Raw genomic sequence first — 12,510 nt, 5'->3', positions numbered from 1 at the left:
ATGTGAAGGGAAGGGACACATAGTGTTTACACAATGGGGCAAAGCACAGGCATTGCTTTATCCTCCACCTGAAACTGGCCTCTCTTAGTCTGCTTCACATCTTTTCCTTCTCCTAGATTACAGAGAAATAGCTCTCTTGCATGTGTTAGCCCTAGGTGAAAAGCCTACCTTTGTGTCAGTAGAGTCAAAGCTTAATTCCCATCAGAAAAGATCTCCTGCTGATTATTATTAGTGTTAATGTGATTGCGCTCTTAGCTTACTGGAAAAAAATATTCCCTGGAGGAAAGTGTATTGTACTGATCTATTTAGAAGAATATTCTCACAAAGAAGGGTCTGCCTTTACCTCCAAGTTTACCTGTGTTCTTGACTGTGCCTTGCTCCTGGATCAGCCTCTCCCACTTCAACTCTTCTAGCCCTCCAGCACCCACATAAAGAAGTACGTGGCATTGGGACCAAGAAGGCACTTGCACCCAAAAGCTGCCTTCCTAGTCAGAGAACAAATTAAACACCTCTGTTTTTCAAATTACATCTCAATTTTTTAAAGTTTAGTTTAGGGACTTACCTAGACTCTTACTTGGGTATTTTTTTTTTCCTTTTTTTCTTTTCTTTTTTTAATGAACACCAGTATAAAGAAGGAAAGAAACTGAAGCCTAAGCCAAACTACAACAGTGTAGATCTCTCAGAAGTGGAATGGGAAGACCGTGATGAAATAGTGAGTATCAGAAAGAGAATTTAGCCTGGTTTTGCAGCTCCTTCTTTCTGTTGCTTCGTGTGCCTGTATGAAAGGAGCAGGGGAACAGCAGGCATTCATGTTCTTTTCTGTGCCTGACTGGCTCCTACTACAAAGGGACACAGATGATGCTCCTCTACAAAGTGCCTGTCTTCCTTGCCAGTATGAGCTTTCCTTCTCACGGATCAGGGAGGGGAAGCACTGGCAGGAGGAAGGAAGCACTTTGCAGGGGCATATACACACTGTTCCAAGGAGCCAGCCTATATATGGCCCAAATGCTGCCTTCATGTAAAGCCAAGGTAACCTAGGAGTATGGCAGTGTCCCATGATGTTACCCTACATGTAGTATGTAAGATATAGATGAAGCCACTCAAGTAATGAGATCTGCAACAAGGGAAAAAGGACATTCAGAAAAAGATTAAAGCTTGTAGCCATTACTAATAAAAGACATAGAGGATAAGGGACTTAAACACTTGAGAAAAAACAGTTTCCAGAAGCCACCTTATTGCACAGGTGTAGGGCACTGAAAACAGTAGCTGACCAGAGGGAAAAGATCAGAAAATACCATTTTTACTGTCTTTTGAGCAAAATTGTTAAAAAGGGATAAACAAGAAACAGCAATAGCCTTAAGAGCTGCACATTGCTACATATAATGAGAAGGTAGATCAGTTCCTCTGTGGCTGGTTTTCTTTTACTCAGGAGAATTAGGAGAGAATAGATATTAAGTTGCTAAGATAAGAACTGAATTTGGAGTAAGATAGAATTAGCTGTGGGACACATGCTTCTGGGTTACAGGGGAAACTGCCAAGATAAACGGATCTGACTCTATAGATATCCACTTAAACAGGTAGGACAAATGAACCGCCCTGCAAGAGGATCAAAGTAGCTACTGCCGCTAGTGCAGGCCAAGTACAAAGGGTCACAGCAGCAGAACTTGGGAAGTGGGAGAGTGGCAAACGAAGAAAGGAAACAACGGAACTGAGTGTGAAACATGGAAAGCAAGATAAAAATAAGAAGCTTTACATGCAGTGGAACCACCAAGATGCAGGTTGCCAATGGCTTTGTGTGGCTTCACTCTTATCTTCTAAGCTCTGTTCTCACTATAGTTATCTCTCTTGCTCGAGCAGTTTTTAGAGCTGCACTTCTTTACAGTTTGCTATTTTACACACACACAAAAATAATAATCCAGGAAACTGGAGAAGTTTGCTGTCATATTCATTTGGTTATCAGGCTCCTGTCTGACCAAGTAACACTGATACCTAATGCAAATATGATGCAAAGTGTCAGGTTTCTGTCTGTAGGCAATCAGAGTAAAACTATCCAATGGAAAAAAAAGTCAAGAGAGGCATGAAAAACAAAGCCACTTTGTGTTCCTGTACTGCCTAACCCTTTCCAGCAGAAAGGTTGCAGTCACTGAGGGTACACAGACATTCAGTGACGCGAGCGGTATCTGCAGTGTGACTTCAGCAAGTCTAGAGACTCTCAAGATACACCCACTGCAGCACAGAGCTGCCAACATTTCAACACTCATATTTGCAGCTATGGTATTAGATCAATGACAGACTCAACATCAGTTGCAGTATAATCTCGGCAACACTGATAAGCAACAAATTCAGACTGGAAAAATATGCCCAAGTGCTAATGATGTGTAATACAGACCAGCTACTAAAAAGAAATGTAGGGGAGGGAAGAAGATGGCAATGTCTGGAAAATACCAATTGATGCACAATAGTACTAGCTGTAGCTAGGCAGCAAGGAAGTTTGGGCTTGCTTGTATAACAGCTCAGTATTCCTCTCAGTGTGAGGGGAAAAGTGAAGAGTCAAGAGATCCTCACAGCAGTCTACAAGCTGTCATCCAAACAGCTTTTCTTCAGTTTTTACAGAACCACTAAAGAAGAAGTTAGTTTGGAAAGATGTTGAAATTGAGTGGCAAAACACATAGATGTTGTGAGAACCCCTCAGTTAAACTGTATGACTGTGTTAGTTTGAGGCCACACAAGCAGACAGGGGAAAGGAGCCTGCAGAACATTATCAGTGATGGGCACAGCAGAGACTCATTGCCCTGGAGCAGGAGTGTTTGCTGTTTGGAGTGCCAGGAATGAGTGCTTCAGCATCCATCAGAGCTCCCCTCCATCCAAACTCTGCTACACACTTTTCCAAGTGAAGGACAGATGCTGCCAGAACTGTCTCCCTGAAAAGGACTGAGCATTATGGGTGCTCACAGACATCAGGATTGTAATTGACTTCTCACTCCTGGAAAAGCTGATGAGGAAGACATAGCAAGCCTGGGCTGTGGCACCAACCTACAGCTACTGTCACCTGGGGGCTGTGCACAGGACCGGGAGCCTGCCTGCAGACTAGCTGGAGCTGAGGAGATCCAGGGAGATCTCAGATAGCCACTCATTTACTCTCTCACTGCCTTACAGGGGAAAAATGCCTAATATTCAAGAAGATATGGAGGAAACCAATACCTGGACTAAACCCAAAACCCATGGCAAATGCTGCAGGCTGTCAGACCTGAACAGAGAGTATGCTGTGGCTCTGGCAGGAGGTCAAACAATCTTAGCCAGAAAGGAGTAATAGTACCAGTCAGTGTTTTAATTTCCAAGACCTGAGCCTTGGGGAACACAAGCTTTATATTCTAGGTCCGTAAATAACCCACATCAAACAGCCATAATAAACAAAACTGTGGCCTTGTAAAGCAAATGCAGTTGAGACTGGCCAGCACCTGAATGGAGGCCTGTCTCTGGAAGTAAGGAAGCAATTTGTGTGAATGAATAAGTTACCTCCCACCTTTTTTTCTATCCAGGCTGAAGCAGTAGGTTGATATGCTCTGGCAGGCTAGGCCTGAAGTCAAAGCCTCTGCACTAGTGGAAAAATTCCCTGGCTTTCTTGCAAGAGGCTGGAAGTAACTGTGAAAACTACATTTCGCGTTTGGAACCTGGATCGAATAAAGTGGTCTTCTCACTGCCTACCCTGCTATCATACGGTCTTGGTTTGCTGTCTTAAACAGCTGTGCTGCTGCACTTGAGAAGTGGTGCTGAATACAGCCTACAATTTATAAATCAGTTTAAAAAATGTCAAAGAGCTTTGGAATCAGTCTGGGGGAGTTACTGGGTTTCCCAGTTGCCTCCGCTTCCAGGCTCTCAAAGCACCATGCTAATGACTTTCTGGCTGCCAAACTGTGAAGTCTGAAACTTGGACTGGCAATTTCATAGCTTCCAGATCCTTTCTTTCCACTGAAAAGACATATCAACAAGCTTTCAGTATAAACCATCATTACTCTGTGTCACTTATCAGCCTGACAGAACAAGGATCCTGACCACCGAGGATAGGTTTTCAGTTTAAAAGAAGCAACAAAGACCTGGGGGGAGTGGGGGGCACAGTCACTCTTTTCTGATAGACCCTGTATGTTAATGGCAAGCTCTATTAATTCCTGCCCTGCTTGGAGACACTAACGCTTGCTCACCTCTGCAGCTGAGAACTGCCATGATCAATGGGGAAACAGGCTACCTCTCTATGGATGTGAAGGTCCCCGTGGATAAAGGGGTAAGACATCATACTTCTGCTCAGGTCACACGAGGGAGGGGATGGGAAATGGATGCTGAAGTACCACAAAGGATGTGGTTTTAATGCTCAGCATTTCTGAGTGTGAAGATTTTATTGTTTCACCATATACATAACACATGCTGAAGACATAAAATAGTGCTTTTTATACCTATCAACATTCTGCTCATACAAAGGTATTGGAAATGCCTCACAGCTCCCTTCTTTGTCCAGGCAAAGCCAAAAAAGCATGTTGTTAATTGTTTATAGGGCTGTGAAATGAATCAGAGTTCTTCAAGAGTTTAGACTGGGGAAGACTATGCTGAGCTGACCTAGACAGACAGAGGTTTGGAGGCTATTTTGTAACTCTCTTTCCCTACCCAAAAAACACTCCTGAAAACTTTGTCGCTCACTCTGTTAGAATGTGATTTCCTCTATCGAGGTCGAGGATTCAATTTCTATGCAAATATTTACAGATGTTTTATGAAAAGTCCTAGTGAAATGGAGACTTTTGAACGTTCCCTACCTGCTCTTATGTAGGGTTATACATCTTCCCTTGGAATCAGTGCAAAATTATCTTGTACATTTACATTCACTGGTACTTTTTCATTCAGGCTTATTTAACTCTCCTAAAGATTTTGGCTTTCATCATTTCCTGTTAGGAAGTATTCCAGAGTCCTACAAGTTACACTGCCCAGAAGTCTTCCATATTTCAGGAAAACTTTCCATCTCTTATAGAGAACAATATTTTTTTTTTGGTGATCAGGCTGGCTGAACTGCTCCCATGCTAAGCTACAGTCGACACCAATTCCAATTAAACCAACTGCTCACAGCCGCTGCTGAAATGGTGCCATTTCCTAATGAAGGCACCACTCCCTTTCCTCTGAACAGTCATGCTGCTATAGCTTGTAACTAAATTCTCTTTATTTCTAGTGTTTGCAACTATCAGGTACCTGTCAATAGCTTTGCCCTGCCTCTCCTGGGCATTGCCAGCATCTGCATTTGAAATACTTGCACACTTTTCAGTCCAAGCAGTTCAGCAATTATTTTTGTTCCTTTTGTCTCTTGTACTATTTCTGGTACACAGGTACCAGGGCTGAATTATTTGAGTACTGTTTCCCTATTGCTCCCTCTTGTTATTGTAGAGAGACTCTATTCTCTGCAATAGGTGTTTCTGAACAGGGAGCCCCAGATCTCCTTTCTTTCGTCCCTTCAATATTTTTATCCCTTCTACAGCTGCATGGGAACATCTGCCTTGGTTTCCAGGCTTCTTAGCTATTTTTTCCAGTTGCCGTTTTTCCATGTGAACCCCACTCCTCTGTTTTGTCTAATCTGTCTAATTTTTAGGGTCGTTGAGATTTTTTTCTCAGTAGACAGAGAAGTATTGTTTTACTTTGTCTTACAGATCACTGTACATAAAGGCTCCTAAGACAGTCTGTCTGTTCCTCTCATTAGATCTTTTTCCCTGTTGTTTGCTCTTTCTTTTTGTTTACGGTGCTGCAGCTGGTTCTCACTCCACATCTTATTTAAGCCCACTTTAACAGATTCTTCAGAGTAAAATTTAATGAGAAGCTGTTTCAAGTGCTTTATATAAACCCAGATACATTGCATGTCCTTTATTCACTTCATCTATTCATCTATTACCTTTGTTATCCTGTCAGAAAAGCAATCATGGTTTTCCAGCCAGATCTATTCTTTGTAAGTCTAGATTGCTTATTTTGCTAGCTTAACCTCTTTCTCTGTCTCTGTGTACCCTCAATAGCATTTATTCTGAGTCATCCAAAGATACCTTTTTAAGTTCAGTATTCCAGGGACATCTTTCTGCTTGCCTACCCAGGGAAAAAGAGATAACAAAAAGTAGCCTTTGTGAGAGATATTAGCCATTTTATTCTGCAGCTCTCTAAGCTTTATGAAACATAATAGGAGACCAAAGCTGAGTATGTGATAGTTTCACCATTATCAGAATACACATGGAGTGGGGACCAGTTAGTAATTCTCACTTGTACTCTGCTAGCTGGTGAAGCAGAGCAGCATCAAAACAAAGAAAGTGCTGAAAGAGCCTTGAAACAAAGACAATGAGGCAGAGAGAAGGGCTGAGTGAAGGGGGTAGGAATCATTCTGCCAGCCACATAAACGCTGGTTCCCAAGGTTGATCTCAGGGGGACACTGAGAGCAGAGTGAGATAGAGAGAAGAAAATAAGGACCAAAGAAAAGGAGTGGTTGTTAGAGAAACCTAGGGGCAAAAATGCCTTTGCTTGCAACTAGAGTACAACAGGGTTGTGACTGTGAAAGCAAAAGGGCAAGGACATGTGTGTTTTGCTGTGGCAAACCACTGATAATGGCATTAGCCAGGACTGGCTGCCTAGTATAGTGGTGACAATACCAAAACTGGAAACACATGTTCCCAGACCGCAGGTGCTGGGAGTCAGCTATCCTATCCCTGTGATCATCCTCAGCCCTGCTCAGCTCAAGGGTGCCTCTGCTTTTCTTCCTTCCCATGGATAAGTGCTGATACATCCAGCTGTCTTGGGGAGGATTTGCCATCTATTCCCTCCTACCCAAACAGATGTTTGCCCTCCTTCTCAAAAGGTACAAATGCTGTGTGGCTGCATGTGCAGAAGAGGGGCAGCTCAGGGGAACAAACGATAAGCAGAACAAAGCCCTGCTGAAGGAAAGGTTCTCAGAGTAGAGGCACCCATGGGCCATTTTCCACTGCGTCCTTTCTCCCACAGACAGGCCCACACTCCTGGGTCTCCTTCCCCATACCTCCCTGCCTCCACCATTAGGTCAGACTGGAAAGGAAAAGGAGACTTAACACCTCTTGTACCTTCCCCATAGCCACCAAAATACCACCATGCCATGGTCCTTGGTAGTGTCACAGCACTTTTATAACATCTTCAGCTCAGCAAAAAACTCAGCCCCTGTTGCTCAGCAGTACACAATTGTCATGAAAGAAAGGGGAGAGAAGTGGCTGAGCCATCTGTCACTTCCTCACCTACCAATAACCCCCATCCACATCAGCCCATCCACTGCATGCGCAAACTTGGGGCACAGTGTGGAACTGTTCCTGGCTCCCCCTTTGTGCCTTGCTCAGCTTCCCACTGTTGCGTGGCTTGAGCAAGCTAGAGCAGGCATGACTTTCCCTGGGGAACACTGAGTTTTCTGTGTTCACTCTGTCTCCCACACACATCCTCTCACCTCATTTTCAGACCAGGGCTGGGATTTTAAGCATATTAGGGTTCATATACTGGCATAAGGGTTGGATAGAAACTTTCCAAAAACTTTTCTCCCTTGGAAAAGAGTTCCACTGAAATCAACACTTTCCTACAGGAAAAGGCCAGTCTGGCAAACAGCTGAAGTTCTGAAGTAGCTTTCAATAATCTGAAATGTCTTCAGTTGAAATGTCAGTCTGAAAAACATATTTTCAAGTGAATCAAACTGGCTTGGATTTGAATCAGCACTTTTTTCCGATTTGAAAATGTAAATTGGGGTTTTCTTTTACTGATGTTTTCTAACAAAATTGAAATATGTTAATCTTTTGTCCCAGTTTAGCATGAAAGCAAATGTCAGGAATGTCAGCATTTCCCACAGGAGTGGGGAGACTTGGCCTTGGCTGCCCACCCACACTGTATGTAGTTTTGCCATCCTGTCTCTCCTCTAACCCAACCTCTCCTTCCTACCTTTCCCACTGAGCCCCCCTCCAGCTGGGGATGATAATGATGATGATGTGCAAAGCCATCAAGGTTGCTCTGTATAGCAAAAGAGCAGCAGTGCCCCAGCGCATTGGCTCAGTGGGTAGAAGAGGGAGAGCAGTTTCTTCACACCCCTTCCTGCAGGCTGTGCAGGAGCCCTAGAGCAAAGAAAGGTTTAACTGAAGCCCTACATGGAAAGACAGAGTGACTGCCTGGATCCTGAAAGTCACAAGTTGCTGAATATGCTGAGTACTGCACATTCACCCCTGCCTCCAGCCAGCCCTAGCAGGGTGTAAAGTGTTGGTAATAATCAACTGCTTTTGCCTAGCTTTGGGGACATACATCCCAGGTCCCCATCATCGCTATGCTCTTGGTCTGTCAGATGGTCTCTCACTTTCTTATTCATGCTCTTATTCCAGAAACGAGTTCTTTTCCTCACCAATGATTATTTCTTTACGGACATCAGTGGAACACCCTTCAGGTGAGCAAGGATTCATGTAACACCAATCCAGGGTGTCAGAGGTCTGCTACCAGGGACAGCAAATCGGCCTCTTTTCTTCATGAAACTGGCTACAAGACATGAATACAGCAGTGTGAATAACTGACTTCTTTGTTCCTATAGCCATTAAAATACCCCTGGGGTCAACTCAGAAGGTATATTAGATTTATCTGAAGTTCAGAGTCCAAAAGCTGTAGCTCAGGTGAAGCATGTTGTTTCATTTCAGATAAATGAGACTTCTTCAGTTCTCAGTTCCACTGAATATATTTCATGTTCTAGTGTATGGCTCTGAACAAAACATTGTGATAAACTGAAAATTATAAAACATCACATGAGAAATCAAGCAAAAATATTTTTGCTTTTTTTTCCCCAGCTGAAATGGTTGTAAATTAGCACAGATTCGAGAAATGTTATTGTTGACCTGAGCCTACAACACTGGCCAAAAATAAAGTGGCACCAAAATGCCTCAGAGCTCTACAGACAGGTTCCTTAGCCTTGTGCTGAAATTGGATCACACCTAATCTTCTTTCAGTGATGTTCTTTTCTTTAATAGCTGCGGAGGGAGTTAATGTCTTTAAGGGTTGTAATTGCAGGGAACGCAGTGTCATGTTCAGGGATTACACCTCTCCTTGCTGACGAGCCCTCTGTTTCCTTCCTACCCGCAGCCTGGGTGTTGTGCTGTCCAGGGGACACGGGGAGTACATTCTGCTGGGGAACACTTCAGTGGAAGAAGGTAGGTTAATCTGACACAACCACACTATCCTAAGGGATAAGGTAGCTACTCTGAACTTCACTGCTTTACTTCTCCTTCACAGCCTGTATGTGTCTGTCTGGCAGCTAACTGCATACTCTATGTATTATCTGGTTTCAGGTTTGCATGACCTGCTGCAGCCAGACTTGTCTTTAGCAAATGAATGGTAAGTGGAGGAAATCCTGTCAGTCACAGAGGACTTTGTCAGGAGATTTTGGCAAGTTCCCAGGAATTTGGTTAGAGTTCACCGCCCTCTGTGGCCTAGGGAAACAGCAGTGTTGTTCAGGGTCTGTACCTGCAAAGACCTGATTGTCTCCAGGCGATTCAGTTCCACCTCTTCCTTTCGGAGATCCCACCAAGGCCTGGCACATCCCTCTGCTAAGAAACATCTCCTGAGATTTATTCTCAGTCTTCTGTGCTCAGACCTATTTTATTCCTCCTCGTGTTGCTCAGAACTGTGCTACAAAACCTACAGTATGTCAGATCTGTCAGGAAAATTTTTTGCAAGCTTGGTGAGAGATTGAAATGCTTTTTTAAATCCTAGCTTATTTTTGGTTGGTGTTCTTCTGAACTGAGCCTAGACCTAATTTCTAGTGAACATGGAGGTGATTTATGACCCCCGTTTCAATAGCAAGCATAATTTATGGGTTTGCTTGGTTTGGATATGAAATAGGGTGAAGCATGGCACTTTCCGTTTATTGCTGTGAGGTTTGGGATTTTCATGAACCCGACATTCAGTTACACTCAAGCACATGAACCCAGCCTGTATCAAAGCCAAAATAACTATATTCAACAAACCCTGCAGCCCTTCACACTTCTCATTACACTGTCAAGTTTTACAGGCAGCGCATTCGAGGCATAAGCAGTGACTTCTCCTTCTTCTACTCCTAACTTGGGGTGTCAGCTTACCACACTTTACATATTCATTTCTCTTAGGCTTCCCTCATAAATCACTCCTTTCAGCTCCTTTATGAGCTGTAATTCTCTCTTATAACCCCTTACCCTCCCTTGTCCTGACAATGAAGCAGTCAAAATTTAAAGCAGGATTAGAAGAATATTTTTTTTTATAATACAGAGCATTTGTAATACTGCTTCTCCCCAAACTGTGTCCTGAGGCTCCTGCAGCTGTGTCCCTTTGGGACAGCTTTTATTGCCATCCTATCTCACTGCAATATCATTCCTCATCTCATATTTTGTTTCTTTCTCTGGCTTTTTCTGCTCCCAGTCTGGTCTTACTCACATTGCACATGCCCCTCTGCTTTTCAGGTCTCTCCACCACATTGTTATTGTTCATATAGCCACATTGTTAGATTTTGAGTGGGAACAACATGCAGCAGCAGCAAAATCTCTGCAGCACAAGGTTCCTTCCTGAATTTTTGTTTGCAGTTATTATTTTCTGGAGCATTTGCCTGACTGGGTTTTCTTTCCCCTTGCTTCTCCCCTCCCCACCAGGATTTACTGCATCACTGACATTGATCCGGACCACCGGAAGCTCAGCCAGCTGGAGGCTGTGATCCGGTTCCTCACCGGAGAGGAGCCTGACCTAGAATGTGAGTCCCAGGCACCGAATGGGCCCTGATGGGATTTTCCTGTACTGACCATGGGGGAGAGGGGACTGTGACAAATTGATTGGTGTCAAACTAAGCTCCTGTGGCACCTGCTCACACAGGCAGGACTGAACTCAAGCCTAGCTTAATTCACAAGTGGAAATGAGCTGAGGATCCACTTCCTCATCTCTGTCAGAGAATTTTTTTTCCATTTCAAAGCTGTCACATAACTTGGCCACATTGGAGGTCTCAGCACTGGAAACACTGAAAGGTGAAAAGCTTGAATGGAGCTTGGCAGGGGCTGCACACCGTGTCTGAGACAGACTGACCAGCTGGGCTAGAGGGAGTGATGTCAGGAGGAGCTAGGAAAGCTGCTGTGACTACTCTCCTCCCCAGGGCTCCAGCCAGCATCCTCCATGGGCTGCTCAGTACCATCTAGAGAGATGGGTTCTTTCAGAATGAGGACTATTTATCTTGTTTTCCAAACACAATTGGTAACTGACTCAGGAAAAAAAAAAGTGACAGAATTATTATCTTTCCTACTCCCAGTGCTGGTCATCCCTTGCACCCATTCTCCAGGCAACGTGAAGCCACACAAGCATCTGCTAAAGCACCTCTATAGAGTGCGATCTCTGTCAGGGAGCAGAGATGGACATCTGTGCATGGGAACTCCTTACAGCAATTCAGCTTTAGGATGTCCTTTAGCCCCCTTAGGTGTGCCAAGTACAAGCTTTTGCATGTAATGCTCTACCTGAGAGGCACAAACCTTTGGCACAAGGATGGGAATCTCTTAAAGCTAAAACCAAATGTAATCCAATAATTATTCCTCTCTTGCATAGTAGGAGCAGACCCCTCCTGGCTGTCATTGGAGAAGGTTGAAAAGAGGAGATGTATGAGTTCAAGAGGCCAGAGAGCAGGAGGAAGAAAGTTTGAGGAGAGCTGACTATGAGAGCCATGCAGACCTGGAAGTGCTGTGGAGGAAAACCAGATATGATTTGGACACATCCCAGACGTGTGGGGCCAAATTAAATGAGAGAGAGTTCATGCAGCAGCCCTTGGGCCAGCCCAGACAGGACAACATGTGAAAAATGTGCTCTACACTGCAACCAGGGAGAATGGTCCTACCTGAAGCCTCTGGCAGAAAGCTCCAGGGGAGACTCGAAGTTGACCCCTTGGCTTTTGGAGTTGGGGATACAGAGGATCTGAGGCCAGCTATACCCCAACTGAGAAAGAGATACTGGCAGCCTATAAAGGTGTTCGAGCTGCTTCAGAAGTGATTGGTACTGAAGCACAGCTCCTCCTGGCACCCCAACAGCCAGTGGGGTTATGACAGGGGTTTTAGTGTATGCTATTTAGCACATGATGATACCTTGAAGCTTACAAAACATTTCTCAGTTCCAGTCCAGAGTGGACTAGGCTGGTAGCCTAGACTGGTCAGAACTTCTGGTGGAAACCAGGACACGAAACTATCTAATGGGACTTACAGGAAGGATGGCTAACAGAGAAGCCAGTGAGTACAAGGACAGAGTAGAGGCCATGAAGAAGTCACTAGTGGTCTTGAAGAAAGATTCTTGAATGGAATAGGGTGGCTGGTGTCCTCTGTACACGGCACCCAGAAGAAAGGTCAAAGCAAGGATCTGAGGCAATGACTGTGGTCAGCCTGTTCAATCAAGGAAAAGGTCAGAGTGAAGGTCTGATGAACAACTTCATCTGAAAGCCTCTCACTTGCCCACACTTTAAAACCC

The 12,510-nt window shown here is 44.3% G+C and overlaps 1 protein-coding gene across 1 annotated transcript in view; it reads left to right on the top strand.

Annotated features, from left to right (window-relative positions):
* The window catches only part of CACNA2D4 (calcium voltage-gated channel auxiliary subunit alpha2delta 4), a gene marked incomplete at both ends in the record, with an annotated part of 129,388 nt that overhangs the window by 40,839 nt on the left and 76,039 nt on the right, over positions 1 to 12,510 (top strand). Inside the window, 6 exons of the mRNA XM_080609673.1 lie at positions 626 to 712; positions 4,208 to 4,279; positions 8,388 to 8,449; positions 9,133 to 9,200; positions 9,339 to 9,384; positions 10,671 to 10,768. Of these exons, the coding sequence (XP_080465799.1) occupies positions 626 to 712; positions 4,208 to 4,279; positions 8,388 to 8,449; positions 9,133 to 9,200; positions 9,339 to 9,384; positions 10,671 to 10,768 (433 nt within the window). The remainder of the gene's footprint in view (positions 1 to 625; positions 713 to 4,207; positions 4,280 to 8,387; positions 8,450 to 9,132; positions 9,201 to 9,338; positions 9,385 to 10,670; positions 10,769 to 12,510) is intronic.

This window comes from Psittacula echo (assembly GCF_963264785.1).
Source record: "Psittacula echo genome assembly, chromosome: 1".
NCBI classification, from domain to species: Eukaryota; Metazoa; Chordata; class Aves; order Psittaciformes; family Psittacidae; genus Psittacula; species Psittacula echo.
This window is presented reverse-complemented; position numbering and strand designations above follow the sequence as displayed.